The sequence below is a fragment of the Caretta caretta genome, chromosome 9 (genome assembly GCF_965140235.1).
Source record: "Caretta caretta isolate rCarCar2 chromosome 9, rCarCar1.hap1, whole genome shotgun sequence".
In the NCBI taxonomy this organism is placed as follows: Eukaryota; Metazoa; Chordata; order Testudines; family Cheloniidae; genus Caretta; species Caretta caretta.
The window spans coordinates 85,408,607-85,427,472 of NC_134214.1; the positions used below are offsets into that span (position 1 = coordinate 85,408,607).

The window sequence follows — 18,866 nt, forward strand, 5'->3', positions numbered from 1 at the left end:
TACTACAAATGCCAGCTGTACTAGAGAAGCCTACTTTCCGGATATACTCTGCACAGAAGAGATCAATTCTGATTTTTATTCCTTTCCCATCCCCACACTATTTGACTTATGGGATTTATTAGGCAAATATAGCAACAGAGTTTCTGTATTTAAGTCCTAGACAAAAAGTAATATTTTCCCCAGACCATAAGGGTGTGGTTCACTCCTAACATGTCTTAAACCTGCCATGAAAGGTGTGAACTGTTGAATCATAGCACACCTTTTTGTACTGTGGGCACTTCCAGGGCAGGCACAACTGTTCTGAATCATATGCAGCTGTAATTCTTTCACCAATCTCGTCTGTCATCCAAAATTAGTAATGTGTGGGGAGAGACCGAGGGATCTTTAGATTTGCCACAAAGCCTGATAGCAAGGCACAAACGGAAAGTTTTACCATCATAAGGTCTAATCACATCAGCCACACTATCAGAGGCTCGTTCATCTGCACATCTACCAATGTGATACATGCCATCATGTGCTAGCAATGCCCCTCTGCCACGTACATTGGTCAAACTGGACAGTCTCTACGTAAAAGAATAAATGGACACAAATCAGACATCAAGAATTATAACAAAAAACAGTTGGAGAACACTTCAATCTCTTTGGTCACTCTATTACAGACCTAAAAGTTGCAATTCTTCAACAAAAAAAACAACTTCAAAAACAGACTCCAAGGAGAGACTGCTGAATTGGAATTAATTTGCAAACTGGATACAATTAACTTAGGCTTGAATAGAGACTGGGAATGGATGGGTCATTACACAAAGTAAAACTATTTCCCCATGTTTATCCCCCGCCACTTTCCTCAGTTCTTGTCAACTGCTGGAAATGGCCCACCTTGATTATCACTACAAAAGATTTCTTCTCCCCCCGCCCCGCTCTCCTGCTGGTAATAGCTCACCTTAAAGTGATCACTCTTGTTACAGTGTGTATGGTAACACCCATTGTTCCATGTTCTCTATGTATATAAATCTCCCCACTGTATTTTCCACTGAATGCATCCGATGAAGTGAGCTGTAGCTCATGAAAGCTTATGCTCAAATAAATTTGTTTGTCTCTAAGGTGCCACAAGTACTCCTTTTCTTTTTGCAAATACAGACTAACACGGCTGCTACTCTGAAACCTGTCACTTTCAGTGATGCTACTATTGCCTGCATTTTACAAGGGCTTTCCCAGGAAAGATACTGTACTGAGTGAGAACTGTTGGTATGCTAAAGCTATAGGAACTGGAGAAAGACACACCATCTTCTAAATGACAGGTTTCAGAGTAGCAGCTGTGTTAGTCTGTATCTGCAAAAAGAACAGGAGTACTTGTGGCACCTTAGAGATGAACAAATTTATTTCAGCATACGCTTTCGGGGGCTACAGCCCACTTCTTGCTAAATGAGACAATATAACTCAGACAGTACAACGGACACAGGTATACTCAGCTGATACAAGTAAGTCCAAAACAAAAACTTGTTCATGAGCACTAACTACATAAGTAGCATTAAAGGACTTAATCCTGAAAGGTGTTCAGCTCCTGAAACTCATTAAGTTGTAGGCGATGCTTGTCTGCAGGCCGCCACATGCATCAGTTTCACCATATCAAATGAAAAATTCCTCTTCCAGTTAGGAATCAAGAGTAAATCCGTAGAATTGTGGCAAAGTATTTTAAATATTAACAGACTTGTTTTACTGGATGCTTAGAAGATCCAGATTTAGCATTGGGCAGAAACTTACGAAAAATCCAGAAAAGCATCTGGAAGGTTATGGATCTGGGGTCTGCCTCCACTGAAGTCCATTGAGAACTTCCATGCATTAATGATGTAGTGCTACACATACACTAACATTTCATGCTGGTACAGTTCACAACAAATTTAACTGGCCTCCTCCTAGCTTTAGAGGCTTCGCTAGGACAAGGAAAAAAAAAAATCTCAAGAGCACGTGGGGGAATGTTTTTTAATGTCATCCCATGGTGCCATAAATGTGGCCAGTAAACAAAGCTAGTTAAACATTTGGGCCTTGATCTTGAAATTGATAGCTCTCTATTGAAGTTTACAAGCTCTATGTGGGCAAAGTATTCTGCCTATCAATTGCAGGGTTGATTGGTATTTACAGAAAGAAGACATGGTCTCCAGAGGAGAAATGCCAAATGACAATTTGCCTTACCTGCTGCCTGCCACAACTTTACATTGGAGCAGCTTAAGATGAAGTATTTCGGTTACTTCTGTGCTGCACCTTGGACAGTCTGGTTATTTTAGCCAGAGGTAAGATGCTGGTGTCTCAGACACAGATGCTGGCAGCTTGAAGGCTAGGAATGGGATGCAGGGATGTGTGGGGACGGGGGTACAGATTTTTCATGGAACAGCTGGTTCTCACCAATTTTACTAGCCTGTAACATCCATGAGCACAAGAATTCTGCAAATGCATTCTTACTCCCCCAACCCCATAGTGAATATTTGCAGACATTGAAAAATAATAGCAGTGGTATTGGTGAGTGTGCTATTAACATACCAGTTAGCCAAGAAGCTACAGCCTGGTGCATTCACCTCCTGACACTGAAGTTGGGTGTGCTGTGTGGGTTGAGGCCAAATGCCAAGACCATCTAGTGGTCCCTTCTGGTCTTAAAAACTCTGGCACCTGAGAAGTTCACCAACAGCCAACCAGTGCTCCCTGGGGCATGGCTTGTATTAAAATAGCAATTAAACTACTGTAAGCAGAGCCTGGTCCTGTTCCATCAGACCCAGGTACCTGCATGATCCCAAGCCAAGCTATTACTAATGAATCGCAGCACCTAAGTCATAGTGTAGCCACTGCTTCCGCCAGCAGTGCCTTCAGAGCTTTACTATTTGCCTGTGCTCAAGTCCCCCTTGTTTGTTTAGGAGTCAACAGAAGCAGAGGTTCCCACCCTAGCCCCAGTTAGGTGGATTCCAAGTGAAATTTAGCCTGGGGGAAGGGAGAGAAAGGGGAAAGCAGAGGAAGCCTGGATGCTAGGAGGAGTCATGTGGAAGAGTGGGGAGGGGTGTTAGACAGCAGGAGGCAGCCTATTTGATCTGGAAAGGAGGAATAGGCGACGGTGTGTCTGAAGTTTTGCAATCAGCGGTGCTGCATAAAGCGAAGGAAAGTTCTGTTTCCTTCAAGGTGGGAGCTGAGGGTGACACCAATAGATCAGTCTGCATTTGACCGTGGCTGGAGGAGATGGTGTCCCTCCCTAGCTACTCTCTCAAGTTTTCCCCTACATAATTGCATCCAGTTTGGAGCACTCTGGGGAATGAGTATCAAGAGAACCAGAAAAAAGTAGTTTCTAAAAGAAAAACTAAATTAGAATATTTTTAAAAGGATGGACCTCATTGTTACAGTGGAAAGCACTAGAGGGTTGCTAGCTATTCAATGTATCAGTAGCGCAAACTGACTCAAACCTAGGAAGGCAGGAAATGTGGATCATCAGAGAAAGGTATAGCTTTGACAGTGTGAGCAAGATTCAGTGACTGCTGGTGGGTGCATGCAGTCCTCCACATATTGACCAAGCTAAAGTCACACATTCTTTCAGTTAGCCCATGCTGTGACTTTTCCAGGAAGTTGTTAGTCAGTCAATCAGAATAGGATTGGGGATGGATTGTCTAAAACCACATCTGTTATGGTTGTATTATGGAATCTATGTGAGTTTTAGACCTGCATCATCAGATTAAAGAATTAATTCTATGGCTGTGTTATGATCATTTAGTCTGACCTCCTACATAATGGTCCCTATGGGCCTTAAGTCTGTCAGTTAGAATGCTAGATCCAAGTTCTAGCTACTGACAGTAACCTGAAGAACTCTGGTTGCCAATATGGAATGTTATTCCTAAGGCATACAATTAAGGTATCATGAGCTAAGGGATGGCAGGCACACTTGCCAAGGAATTTCATTTGCTGGAGCCACCTGGATTCAAGGTGTGGCATCCTGGACAATTGTTAACATCAGATATCTTTGAAGTCTTATTAAATTACTTCAGTATGTTGTAATGTGCTGACACAGAACCTTGTGATACCGACAAACAAGTATTTGAAGTTATTTTAGGTCATGTTCACGACTGAAGTCATCCTTGTTTCAAAGGAAGTCTCAAAGCTATGCAATCTTTGAAACTTGTGGATATGCCAGAATTGAATGGTGTGATCTTAAAATGCTATCAATTCCTCTCTAGATCCCTGTTGAAAGTGGTTAGAAGTTTGGGCAGAATAAAGTAACTTTCTGACTTGTGACCCCTGCAATAACAGGGAGCAATTTTTGACCAGTCTACATAGCAACAACAACAAGATTGTATATAGGAGGTTTCAGAGTAACAGCCGTGTTAGTCTGTATTCGCAAAAAGAAAAGGAGTACTTGTGGCACCTTAGAGACTAACCAATTTATTTATATATAGGAGGTGTTCACAGACAGAGACAACCTTCTTTCCCATTCACAGTCACAAATGTTCCCTGAGGTAATTGCAACAGCTGCTTACATGGAAAGTATTTAATGGCCTAAAATTAGGCTCCTAAACTTAAAAGAAGTGGGCTGATTTTCACAAGTGCTGAGCACCCAAATCCCACTGAATTCAAGGGAAACAGTAGATACTCAATAACTTTTAAAGAAGCTTCCTCTGTTTAGGAACCTGACACTAACGACCCAGCATGACAGGTCCATTGGGGGTTCATTATTCGGTCAGCAACTCTTGTCAGGCGGTCAAGGTCACTACATCTAACATGCTGTTGTCAATCACTATCTACAAAGTGTCATGCAAGGTATATACAAACTGGTAACATGCTGGTCCTGAAAATCGTTGTGTGATGGATGTATGGTAAACCCAGAAAAGGACTTTGTAGATACATGCTGTAAATGTGTTCTTAAAATATATCTGTCAGGCAGTATCTAAGCCATGCCTCTTTCAGAAGGAGCAGCGTGGAGACACATTCAAGCAAATGGAATCAATGTAAAGGCATGACTAAATACAAAGAAAAAGTACATTTACATGCAAGTAAACAAAGCCATTGAAAAATGAATACTTAATCTTGCTAGGGGATGGAGACTGCACCCTCAAGGAGCCTTCTGGCCTCCTGAAGCAGAGAGTCAATGAACTTTGGGAAGACGGGGCTTCCTACATCTTGCTGGGATGTAGATACCATACTTTGTCTGGGCTTACTTTTCAAATATATATCAAAGGTTTACTGGACTGTGAAGACAGGGGTCTGACACTCAAATAATAAGCAATTGAAATGAACAATATAATAGGAGTATCAAGTAACTGAATTTATGAAAGCCTGTGACACTGGGGATTAATATACTGAAATGTGTGCATTTATGCTACACGAGTAATTATGAATACTCACTGATATTATGCTTTAAAGTCTGTGATCAAACCCAGGGAGAAACAGGTTTTCCCCAGGCAGGAGGGAAGGGAACTATCTACCTTCCTCCAATATAAATTAAGCATTATGAAATCAAAACAATGGAAGCCGCATTTACTTCTGAATCAGCAGGGAGATGGGAAATCAATATGAAGGGAAGAACAGCAGGAAGTCTTCCTGCCTTTTAACAGGGTCAATAAACTTTGCCAGATATAAGCAGAAACAGAAAGCCATTTTGGAATCCATCACCTGATGGGCCAGAGCTCTTGAAATCAGACTGTTGGGTCCTTCAGCAAGGGGGGTTGAAGACTGAACTGAATTTAGGAGAGAAATCTGCTAAGGAAAAAGATAACTTGCTGAAATTAAGTTTTAGATGCGTATTTTTACTTTTGTTTGCTTGTAACCCTTTCTTTCTTTCTGCCTTGTATCTGGTATCACTTAATCCTATGTTTTTTGTTAAATAAGTTTGTTGCACTTTTACTCTGAACCATTTGAGTTCTCTGGCTGAAATATAAGTGTTTGTTCAAACCCCAGTTAAATTAATGAGCTGTAATGTATTGTCTCTTAAAAGAGCAATGAATTTAAAACTTCTGTGAGTGTTACAGCAGAGAGCTGGACACTGCAGGGCAGAGGGCTTGGGGGACATTCAGAACTGGGGGAATGTTGGGGTCACCCTGCAAAAAGTAACTAGGCTGTGGAAGCCAGGGTGTGACATACGTGTGTGTGTGTGTGAAAAGTTGTGAGCCACAGCAGCATAGCACTGAAGGCATCCAGAGTTACAGGACAGGTGGTGACAACCCCTTACTGGTCTGGGTTATACCCCAAAGAGTCACCCTCAGGTTGCTGCCTCAATAAAATTACTTTAAATGTAGCAGCTGGAAACCACATGATCAGCCAGTCACCCAGGTAACATCAGCAAGTGCTCTGTTGAGTTTGGGGGAAGGGTTTGCGACTCAAATGGTACTGAATTGACAAAGCCAATTTACAAGTATGTCTAAGGAACAAAGTTTCTTCAAGATACAAAGGTCCCTATTTAAAAATGGCAAGAAATTCACTACACAGTGAGGATTATGTTGGCAATTTGACCAACAATTCCTTCTCTCTCTCTGAGCAACGTTCCCTTTCCACCTATGCATGGCTAATTAAAAAAGGGGAAAATGCATCTCCAGCATGTGGGGTAAGGAAAAATGTGTGTACTGCTTCCCTGTGCCTCCCGCCCCCCCAACGGGTTACATTTAGAGAAGTACAAAGTATATAGCAATGACAGAGTAGGTTGTACTGTTGAGGAATGGCACTATACAGTAGAATCTCAGAGTTACAAACACCTTGGGAATGGCGGTTGTTTAACTCTGAAATGTTTGTAACTGAACAAAACATTATGGTTGTTCTTTCAAAAGTTTACTACAACTGAACATTGACTTAATACAACTTTGAAACTTTACTACGCAGAAGGAAAATGTTGCTTTCCCTTTATTTTTAGGGGTTTAGGTTTAACACAGTACTGTATTTGCTTCCCCCCCCCCCCTTCATCTCTGCTGCTGCCTGATTGCGTACTTCTGGTTCCAAATGAGGTGTGAGGTTGACTGGTCACTTCGTAACTCTGGCGTTCATAATTCTGAGGTTCTATTGTACGTAAAAGAAAGCAGAGTCTCAAATACAGAAAAAATCTCAAATGACAAACTGTACCATAGACTCTCTATGGACAAAAATTCCATCTTTGAACAATGAAAGTTTAGCAATAGCAATATGCTACCAGCCACCTGACCAGAGAGGGGACTGTGAAATGCTCAAGGAGATTAAAGAGGATACTACTACTACAACAGCCAGAAAACTCAAGAACAATGAGGGATTTCAACTATCTCCAGGTTGATTGGGTATATGCACTCAGGATAAGATGCAGAGATAAAAATGTCGACAAACCATTAAGGACTACTACTTGGAGCAGCTTAGTCCTGGAACTCACAAGGGGAAATGAAATTCTTGATTTAGTCCTCAGTGGTGGACAGGATCTGGTCTGAAAGGACTATAGCTGAACGTCTCAGTAACAGTGACCATAATAGCGGCAGAGAATTCTGTGGCACCTTATAGACTAACAGACATATTGGAGCATAAGCATTTGTGGGTGAATACCCACTTCGTCAGATGCAGACTAACACGGCTACCCCTCTGATAGTGACCATAATGTAATTAAATTTAACATCCCTATAGGTGGGGGGAAATACAAAAACACTCACACACCACAATAGCATTTAATAAAAAAGCGAGGAAGCTAGTTAAACTTAAGTACATGAAAAGCAGAAAGTCTGCTAAGCAACCAATGGGGCTACTGGACGATCAAAGCGCTAAAGGAGTACTCAGAAAAGACACTGCCATTGCTGAGAAGCAAAATGAATTCTTTGCGTCTGTCTTCACTGAAGAGGATGCAAGGGAGATTCCCAAACCTGAACCAATCCTTGTGTGACAAATTTGAGGAACTGTCCCAGATTGAGGTGTCAATAGAGATGGTTTGGGAATAAACTGATGAACTAAACAGTAATAAAAGTCATCAGGACCTGATGGTATTCAGCCAAGAGTTTTGAAAGAACTCAAAAAGGAAATTGCAGAACTACCAACTGTGGTATGTAATCTCTCTCTTAAATCAACTTCTGTCCCAGATGACTGGAGGGTAGCTAATATAATTCCTATTTAAAAAAAAAAAAAAAAAAAAGGGCTCCAGAGGCAATCCTGGAAATTACAGGCCAGTAAGATTAATTTCAGTACCAGGCAAACTGGTTGAAATCATAGCAAACAGAATTATCAGGCACATATAAACACAATATCTTGGGAACATGTCAACATGGCTTTTGTAAAGGGAAATCATGCTTCAACAATCTATTAAAATTCTTTGAGGATGCCAGTGAGCATGTGGACAAGGGTGATCTAGTCGATATAATGTACCTGGACTTTCAGAAAGCCTTTAATATGGTCTCTCACTAAAGGCTCTTAGGCAAAGTAAGCAGTCATGGATAAAAAGGGAAGTATCCTCTCATGAATCATAACTGGTTAAAAGACGACAAAAATCAAAGGGTAGGAATAAATGGTAAGTTTTCACAATGCAGACAGGTAAATAGCAGGATCCCCCAGCAGTATTGGGACCGGTGCTGTTCAACATATTTATCAATGATCTGGGAAAAGGGTGAGGTGAAGTGGCAAGTAACTATCCTGAGTAATTTTGTAAGTTCAAACCTGCCTGTGAAGACTTACAAAGGATTCACAATACTGAGTGACCGAGGAACAAAATGGCAGATGAAATTCAAAATTTATAGGTGAAAAGTAATGGATATTGGAAAATATTATCCCAACTATATATACAAAATGATGGGTCTAAATTAGCTGTTTCCACTCAAGAAAGATCTTGGGTTCATCACGGATAGTTCCCTTAAAACTAATGCTCAATGTGCAGCAGCAGTCAAAAAAATCTAACAAAATATTAGGAACCATTAGGGAAGGGATAGAAAATATAACACCACTATATAAATCCATGATACACCCACATCTAAAATACTGCATGCAGATCTGGTTGCCCCATCCCAAAAAAAAAAAGGATACTAGAACTGGAAAAGGTACAGAGAAGGGCAATAAATATGATTTGAGGTGTGGAACAGCTTCTATATGAGGAGAGATCAAAAGAAGACTGGGACTATTCAGTTTAGAAAGAGACAGCTAAGGGGGTGGGGATGTGATAGATGTCTACAAAATCATGGATGGTAGAGAAAGTGAATGGGGAAGTGTTATTTACCCCTTCACATAACACAAGTATCAGGGAGTCAGCCAATTAAATTAATAGACAGTAGGTTTAAAAACTAACAAAAGGAAATATTTCTTCACACAGTACACAATCAACCAACCTGTAGAACTCTTTGCCAGGCGATGTTGTGAAGGCCAAAAATATAAAACTTATCAAATTCTTTTTAGAACTAAGTTCATGGAGGATAGGTCCATCACTAGCTATTAGCCAAGATTGTCAGAGATGCAACTGCACACTCTGGGTGTCCCTAAACCTCTGACTGGCAGAAGCTGGGACTGGGCGACAGAGGATAGATCACTCAAAATTGCCCTGTTCTGCTCATTCCCTTGGAAGCATGTGGACTGGCCACTGTCAGAACACAAGATACTGGGCTAGATGGACCTTTAGTCTGACCTCGCACAGCCGTTCTTGTGTTATGTCATGGTTTTATGTCACCAGCAAAAATTTGGAGGGCCACAGAGTAAGGGATTATCTCCAGTTATGAGGGCAAGGTGTGCAGGATGTTACTATATACCCCGTCATTTAAACACAGGGCAACTATTAAGGGATCCATGTTTACACGACTCCCCTGTTAGGAGTCCAAGGAAGAAGGAAAGCCCTGAATAATTTTAACTAACATTAATCCAGTTGGAAATTTCCTAGTAACATGAGCAAGGTGCAGGCAGTTGCCTAGAGTATGGCTCCTGCACTGGAAAAATGTCACTCAGCTACTACAGTGCTCCTGGAATTTGGTAATGGGAAACAGAGGAATAAAAAGAATCAAGGAGTTACTCAAGTGTGGTCAATAGTCTGGACATTCAGAAAACTACATGGGAACATATCAATATAAACATTACCAGGCTTTTCAGGCACAGGGGGCCAGATCCTCAGCTGGTCTAATTAGATGTCGATCTAGCCCTAAGTTAGGATCTTCCCTTAGTTTGCGGCAAGTTAGATTCAGATTAGGTACTAGAGAAACTGTCTAACTACAAGGCTAGTTAAGCACTGGAACAGGGTACCTAAGGAGGCTGCAGAATCCCACCAGTGGAGGCTTTGCAAGAGCAGGTTAGACAAACACCTGTCCGAGAGGGTCTAGGTTATTTGATCCTGCTGCAGCACAGGTATTCCAGCCCTATATTTCTATAATCCCATCATCATGTTGCATTCTGAGGAGAGGATAAGTTGTTCATCAACCAAGATTCAGAATTTCAGGAACACAGGCAGCCATGTTCATGGCCCAAAGGACCAACATTTTACCAGCACCATCCAGTTTCAGATCAAAAGTATAAAGTAAGGAACATTCCCTTCAAACAAATCACCATCAACCCATCTCTCATCGGGAGTGGTGAGTCCATTCTAGGCACAAAAAAACCCTGCCTCTCAAAGAGGGATGGCAGCATCCAGTACTAAGAGGAGACTGGCTATAGCAGGACTGGGCAAACTTTTTGGCCCAAGGGCCCCATCAGGGTCGCAAAACTATATGGCAGGCCGGGTAGGGAAGGCTGTGCCTCCCAAAATAGCCTGGCCCTGGCCCCCGACCCCTATCTGCCCCTTCCCACCCCCCCAACTGCCCCCCTCAGAACCCCCAACCTATCAGCCCCCCTGCTCCTTGTCCCCTGACTGCCCCCTCCTGGGACCCCCCCACCCCTAACCATCCCCTGGGACCCCACCCCCTATCCAACCCCCCCGCTCCCTGTCATCTGACTGTCCCAACCCCTATCCAAACCCCCGACCAGCCCCCGGAGACTCCCATGCCCTATCCAACCCCCCCCTCGTTCCCCATCCCCTGACCGCCCCCCCAAAACCTCCGCCCCATCCAACCACCCCCTGCTCCCTGTCCCTTGACTTCCACCCCGGGACCCCCTGCTCCCCATCCCCTTACCATGCCAGAGCCAGCCACACTGCACAGCAAGAGCAGTGGGCCAGAGCCCAGGCGACGCAGCGGCATGGTTGCATGGGAGGGGCCGAGGGCTTGCCTCCCCGGCTGGAGCTCAGGGGCCGAGCAGGACGGTCCCGTGGGCTGGATGTGGCCCGCAAGCCATAGTTTGCCCACCTCTGGGCTATAGCATCCCTCAGAACACAAAGCAAATCACAAGCCTAGTATTCTCTGTTTCCCACCAGGTCTACCCTAGTGGGTAATAAGGAGTTCTCCTTAGCCAATTCTGACATATTGCTATGTTACTCCAAAAGAACTCTAAGCCAAAAATCTTGTCATCTGTAGTAAACTGGGAGCCCAGTTTGCTTCAAATTGGGAAGACTGATTCCTGGAAGACATCAAACCTTCCCAATATTGCATCGCTCTCCTTTTTTAAAGGGCTTTTTCTAGCTTCTGAAAATGTAAGGCTGCTTCCTCGGATGCAGAAGAAAAGTAGAAGCAGCTGGAAGCATTGAAACTGTCCAGTTCACTTGATACAGCTTGCTTGGTCTTAGGAAGACTGAAATCTTCTATTAATATATAAGTCAACAAGGAAGAGGAGTAAACAGGAAAGCTAGTTGTCAGGAAAGCTTTGTGCACGCCCATGATTTAGTTGCATATCAAGACAGCAGGGGGGAACTTGGGTAACAGTAGTGAACATGACTTTCCATTGTGTCAAATCTGCCTCCCTAATGTTCTCAGTCTAATATACCAAGACAAGTATATATATTGCTTTCTTCCCTCCCACCCTTCCTGCTAAAGTGATGTTAGGAGCCCACTTAACTTGCTGCTACCATATGGGTCCATTAGGCCTCACCCACTCCCTGAGATTTACTATTGTTATAACAAAAAGCACATGGGCAAGTGTTGTATTGTGTGAACGAACCAATTACCACCAAAAAATGCCCAGAAGTACAGCACACTCACCACTGTACAGTACATTAAGTTTAAAAAAAAAAGAAAAGAAAAAAGTTTTACTTAAGTGTTTTACCCAACTTCATTAAATCCTGAACAATTCAACTGTTTCAGAAGCTATTTTCAACTGATGAAAAATTTAAGCAGAGGGTTTACCTTTTCGCCTTTTACTCCACTACAGTCACATTTGGATCCTGATGTACATCCATGGCAAGCCTTAAGAGAAATAAAAAGGCATTAGAAGCTTTTAATTGCAGATTGAACACTACCCCTATGCAAGGGTGCACTAAATATTTTTAAATGCCTTAAATACTAGTTTTAAAATCCATAAAAGTCATCTAGCCTCCATGTGGTCAAACTGGATATAGTTTATGAAAAGCTTTGAGGCAGACTAGTTTTATACATCATGCCCAAGGTGGGAGGTAGCCTATGTTGTAAAACTTATGCATGCAATGACACCAGCCTGTGGAAACTCAGAGCAAGTTTTATTTATTTATTTTTTACAATAGTAAGGTACTAACATAGCTTTCCTGGCCAGGTTCCAGATCTGGGAAGAACATTTCAGTAAGGGCTCCAGCCACCAGATGGCACTTTCTGAACAGTATTTACACAGCTGAGACCAAACCTTAACAGGTTGGATTTATCAAGAGGCTAATGGAAAGGTACTTATTACATGATGAATTCCACTTCTACAGCCCAGTTACCATCAGAACTATAAAAACATAACACCAGGCATATCCCCATCAACTGTGTATCCAAGAGCATGATAAAGTAGGTTACAAAGGGTCATTCTGGCATTAAGGGGAGAGCTTGCTCTTGCTCAGGTCCGAGCAAGAGCGTCAATTGGTGATACCCGAGCCAGATCACACTATTACATCACATTCATTTAATTTCTAACCTATTTTCTTTCAACATCTGTTACAGAACTCCAGAGTTTTTCAAAAATATGATTAGACTCACTGGCATGTGGGTTCTTTAATTTCCCCCACAGGAGCCCCCTGCCTCCCAGCTGGAGATCAGCAGATGAAGTGTAGCATGACATGTCTATACTGATATGTAGTGATTATTAAGCTTTTTTACAGTTAGTTAATCACAAGCAGTAACACTAGAATGGTCACAATTTGGAATAGTTTGACTAGTAATAACACTTGTCTAGAACAAAAGTACAGCAGGTTTCAGAGTAGTAGCCGTGTTAGTCTGTATCAACAAAAACAACGAGTACTTGTGGCACCTTGGAGAGTAACACTTATTTGGGCATAAGCTTTTGTGGGCTAAAACCCACTTCCTACTATATTTTCCACTCCATGCATTGGATGAAGATCTATATCTATCCACATACACTCACAGTACATGAAAAGACAGGGGTTGCCTACTAATTCTAACAAGACAATTTAATTAAAGTGGGCTATTATCAGCAGGAGAAAAAAAATCACTTTTGTAGTGGTAATCAGGGTAGTCCATTTCAAACAGTTGACAAGAAGGTGTGAGTAACAGTAGGGGGAAAAATTAGCATGGGGAAATTAGTTTTTATAGTTTGTGTAATGACCCATCCACTCCCAGTCTTTATTCAGGTCTAATTTGATGGTATCCAGTTTGAAAATTAATTCCAGTTCTGCAGTTTCTCATTGGAGTGTTTCTGAAGTTTTTCTGTTGAAAAATTGCCACTTTTAAGTCTGTTATTGAGCGACCAGGGAGGTTGAAGAGTTCTCCGACTGGTTTTTGAATGTTATAAATTCTTGACGTCTGATTTGTGTCCATTTATTCTTTTGCGTAGAGACTGTACATTGACCAAATCAAACATGGCAGAGGGGCATTGCTGGCACATGATGGCATATAATCACATTGGTAGATGTGCAGGCAAATGAGCCCCTGATGGTGCGGCTGATGTGGTTAGGTCCTATGATGGTGTCCCTTGAATAGATGTGGACAGAGTTGGCAACAAGGTTTGTTGCAGGGATAGATTCCTGCGTTAATGTTTTTGTTGTATGGTGTGTAATTGCTGGTGAGTATTTACTTCATGTTGGGGGGGCGGGGGCTGTTTGTAAGAAAGGACTGGCCTGTCTCAAGGTCTGTGAGAGTGAGGGATCATCCTTCAGGATAGGTTGTAGATCCTTGATGATGCACTGGAGAGGTTTTATAGTTGGGGGTTGAAGGTGACAGCTAGTGGCATTCTGTTACTTTCTTTGTTGGGCCTGTCCTGTAGTAAGTGACTTCTGGGTACTCTTCTGGCTCTGTCAATCTGCTTCCTCACTTTAGCAGGTGGGCATTGTAGTTTTAAGAACGCTTGATAGAGATCCTGTAGGTGTTTGTGTCTGAGGGACTGGAGCAAATGAGGTTGTATTTTAGAGCTTGGCTGTGGACAATGGATCGTGTGAGGTGGTCTGGATGGAAGCTGGAGGCATGTAGGTAAGTACAGCACATGTGTTAAACTTTGCAATACTAAAACTTTTCAACAATTTTATACAAAGTAAGTTTCAGTCAAATAGGCACAGCCCTTTGCGTGTCAGACCTTTGGTATGCCATGCTTGAACTATTTTTCCTTATCAGAGCCTTGCTAAGACATGACCCATCACCTACCTGGCACTGGGAACATACTGGCTCATAGCCTAAACAGATTATTAAGCCTCAAACTGAAAAACAGAACTTCATTCACCTGCAGCTATGCTAATCTGGGATGGTGTTAATTGTTGCAGTGAGACAACTGAGGTTGTGTCAGCTGTCACAATTCTAGTACAACTGCTAGACATACCCCAAATTCTCCATTTTTCAGTTATACGTAGTTCCTGTATTTGGAATGGTTAAAGTCTCAAATCCTTTGATCAGTACAAGGTGAGTAAAACAGGGTCAGACTCATTGATTAGGAAGGATCACATCATGCAGTTTAGTATCCTAAGGGCCAAGAACTCTGTTCAACAGTTGACTAGAAGACAGACTGTAAATTTGTTTTTACAAGTAGTTTTAAGATTAATTCCACGATCAATTTTTTTTAAAAATGGATTAAGATTAGTTACATGTGACATTACTGTCCCCCCCCCCACCATATCAAGCTGTCCTTAAAGTAGAGCTAAAGTTCTTCCCTCCCTTAGCCTGCTTCCATTTTAAATAAAGTCTCCCCCCCCCCCCCCCCCCCATCTGCTTTTTGGTATGTTGGGGCTATAAACATTCAAACAAACCTTTTTGATCAAAATTAAGGAATTCTTCATTTCTGCCTTTGACCGCACTCAAGAGCCTTTGCTATGCTAAGGCTGGACTCCTTCCATTTTGAGCAAGACTCTTCCTTAGCAAGTTTGAGAAAAGTAACGAGCGTCCGGGCTGGACATTCTACTGAAGGGCACAGTGAGTTCTGAATGCCTGGTTCATATGCTTTATCTGGGGTGAATGTGATCTTCAGCAATTTCAGAATAAGAGAAGGAAGCTATAAGACACCTGTCTGAAGGACAGAGAAAACAGTTTTTAGACGGTACTGCAATCAGATGTCAGCCATTTCAGACTAAAAATCCTTGTATGAATTATTCACTCAGTGTATCAGGTGAGATTTCCCTAGCAATCTCACTTATCTTCCTATTTATAAGTCATTCTAATCCCCAAGATGTGTAGAGCTAGAATTTGGCAGGTAGTTCAGGTGAAAAGACAGAAATCTGTTGGGTGATAACCAACAAGTCAGATACTAAAAAGAACAAAGGAGACCCATTTCATCTGCAAACTGAGTTGTTTGTTTAGGTTCTTTTGGTAATATTAAGGTCACTTCTAAATGGAAAAAGTGTGCACAAGAAGCAAGCTGCTGAAATACAACACCTATTGTACAGTACACCAGTGTTTAAATTTTTCTTTGCTAGACACCTAACTAGAAGATTAAAGCTACAAGCCAGAGGCTGAAGAGTTTTGGTATCACAAGTTTACTGTTAACGTGTGTCATTGAAGTATCCACAATTATGCCGGGAATTTCTCCTCCTCCGCAACAGTGACAATTTCTTATTCAAATCGCCAGACAAGCTTCAGGACCACTTTTACAATATAAGCCTGCTCTCTCAACATCAGGGTTCCCATGCCTGGGGAAACAAAGGTCAGCATGGTAAAAGTCAGTCTTCTGCATGGCTACAGCCTTCAACTTGCCCTAGTTGATAACTGCGGAACAGGAAAGCGTCAGTATTAGTGAGAAACAATGCAGTAAAAGGCATTAATTCTCAGGCCTGTAAAATGAATTGAAAAAATAACTATATAGCACCTTTCAGCAGAGGGTGTCAGAGCATTGCAAGAACATTTATCAGGCCTCACTGAGCCCCTCTGAGGTAGTTATTCCTCTGTTTTACAGGTGGGGAAACTGAAGCAAAAGAGGCAAAAGTGATTTGCTCAATATTACACAGTAAGTCAGCAGCGATATTGGGAACAGAACCCAGGAGCCTTTGTTCCCAGTCAGCTGCTTTAGTCACAAGATCACGTTCTGTGTACCATAAGTGCTGCAGCATGGACAGCATCAATCTAAGAAAACAGCAAAGACTGTGTGCAGTGCGTAGGAATGTGACTTAACCTGAAGGATCTACCTCTAAGAAGAGTTCGTTCTCCAGGCCCACTCTAACCTTTACCCTCTGAGACTGGAAAAGGGGGGGAGGGAGCAGTATGTAAAAATATTACAAGAACTGCTTAGTTTCACACATTCCACATTGTTTCCAAAGGGTATGTAGCAGGACAGTGGGGTGGGAGGAGGTATTGTTTCATATTCTCTGTGTGTATATAAAGTCTGCTGCAGTTTCCACGGTATGCATCCGATGAAGTGAGCTGTAGCTCACGAAAGCTCATGCTCAAATAAATTGGTTAGTCTCTAAGGTGCCACAAGTACTCCTTTTCTTTTTGCGAATACAGACTAACACGGCTGTTACTCTGAAAGCTGAATTTGTGTTTATTATCCCTGCCATTTCCTTTGCCATGACTCTTAAACAAAACATGATCAAGGGCTCCAAGTAATTTATTGGAGGCGAGCTAATCCTTTCACTGGGCTTTCCTGACAGCTTCTACCCTACTGAGCCACTGTGCTCTGAGTAAGCTCCTTTCATTAGTGTATACAAGAAGGATTGGTACTGGTTTTCTGGTCAAAGGATAATTCTTGTAGGACATGAGCAATCTTTGGGTCTTAAAGTAGGGCATGGAAGCCTGTTTTATGCCATGGATATCAGTCTTAGAGTGTTAGGAAACATGCTAAAAACTGTAATGAAATACATATTTTGATTCAGAGCTGCTTTCTGCTCTCAGTAACAGACTTCACTGGGGTCATACTAGCATAACTGAAGGCATGAGGTGGCCCTCTATATCTGCTTTTGTGGTAACAAGTATGCTACTATGATGTAGGTTCATCAGAGGTTCTGTCCGGCATTGCAGGAATACATTTTTTTTTTTTTTTACTTGGGTACACCAAAGTGATTTTCAGAAAATTGTATATTAAAAACACTAGGTCACAGTTTCTGCCAGCACAATCCAGGATGCAGCCAGCTGCTGGGACATCCTCTCTACTAGGGCAGGTTCAAACTGAGCTGTGTTGGCCAGGAAAGCAGCATATTCCAGATGGCAAAAAAGGATCTGCTGGCTCAGCACTTCCAAGCTGCAGCCTCCACTGGCAGTAACTAAAGCTCCGCACCAAATGGCAGACCTCCCTGTAGGAGGAAACCCTGTGGGAATCCTCCTGGGGCACAGCTTGTTTTGTTAAGTGGGGATAAATCTAGCCCCCTTTGAGAGTTTCTGTAGATTGGTTTAAGAAATTTACCTTCTATAGCAGAGGTGGGCAAACTACAGCCCACATCCGGCCCGTGGGACTGTCCTGCCTGGCCCTTGAGACTAGCCCCCAGCCCCCCCCCCCCCCCCCGCTGTTCCCCCTCTCCCGCAGCTATGCCGCTGTGTGAGCAGTGGCTGGGCTGCAAGCTCCTGCTGCTCTCAGTGGTATGTTAAGGGGGTGGCAGGGGGTTGGATAAGGGGCAGTGGGTCCTGGGGGATGATCAGGGGACAGGGGGCAGTTGGATAGGGCGGAGATTCTGGAGGGGGCCCGTCAGGGGGCAGGGGTGTGGATATGGGTCGGGGCAGTCCGGGGACAGGGAGGGGTTGGATAGGGTGTGGGAGTCCTGGGGGGCCCGTCAGGGATGGGTCCTGGGAGGGGGTGGTCAGGGGACAAGGGGGGGGGGGAAGGGTTGGCGGTTCTGAGGGGGGCAGTCAGGGGGCAGGAAGTGGGAGGGAGCAGATAGAGGGCAGGGGCCAAGCTGTTTGGGAAGGCACTGCCTTCCCTACCTGGTCTTCCATACACAGTTTCGCACCCTGATGTGGTCCTCAGGCCAAAAAGTTTGCCCATCCCTGTTCTATAGGTCAACTCTCCCTCCTCCATCTTCATCCCCCAGTGAGGGTCACCTTGATCCTAGGTCTTCCCAAAAGACACCTGACCTTCAATAAGACACCCGTCTGAAGAAATAGCCTGGAGCCCAGAGGCTATCCAGCCCTCTGCCCTGCACATTTCCCTTTGGCTGACTGGAAGCCCCACAAGTGACAGAATCAGAGTTGAAAGACTGGCTGCAATTGTTTCAGCTGAAGTTCTGAAGGTTGGTGTGATGAAGTAGAACAACTGCCAGCCAATACAACAAGGGTTAACGAGAGCCTCTGGGCCCAGCTAGCCCTGCCCCATTATGCCTGCAGCTAATGCCAGGCCTGGAGGGGGGAGAAAAGGAGAATGCCTGGCTCAGTGCAGGGCTGACTGGCAAAGGGGCAGGAACTAGCTTTCTCTCTATTCAAAGGGAAGAGCACTAACCTGCCCACCAAGGCAGCCACCTGAGAGGAAGCACGGTCTTCCCCACTGCAGGAGACTCTGAAGGAGACCTAGGAGCCTCCAGCTCTGGAGGCAACTGAGTA

General features: G+C 43.3%; 1 protein-coding gene across 2 annotated transcripts in view; it reads right to left on the minus strand.

Annotated features, from left to right (window-relative positions):
- COL4A5 (collagen type IV alpha 5 chain) overlaps window positions 1–18,866 on the minus strand; it is a 144,296-nt gene that overhangs the window by 87,859 nt on the left and 37,571 nt on the right. The window contains exons 1-2 of one of the 2 annotated variants that reach the window (XM_048865520.2): window positions 15,158–15,290; window positions 12,141–12,200 (exon numbers count right to left, since the gene is read on the minus strand). In XM_048865520.2, coding sequence (XP_048721477.1) covers window positions 12,141–12,200; window positions 15,158–15,187 — 90 coding nt within the window. In that variant the 5' untranslated portion in view covers window positions 15,188–15,290. Of the gene's footprint in view, window positions 1–12,140; window positions 12,201–15,157; window positions 15,291–18,866 lie in introns of those variants that run through there. The other variant, XM_048865518.2, reaches the window with a different exon arrangement.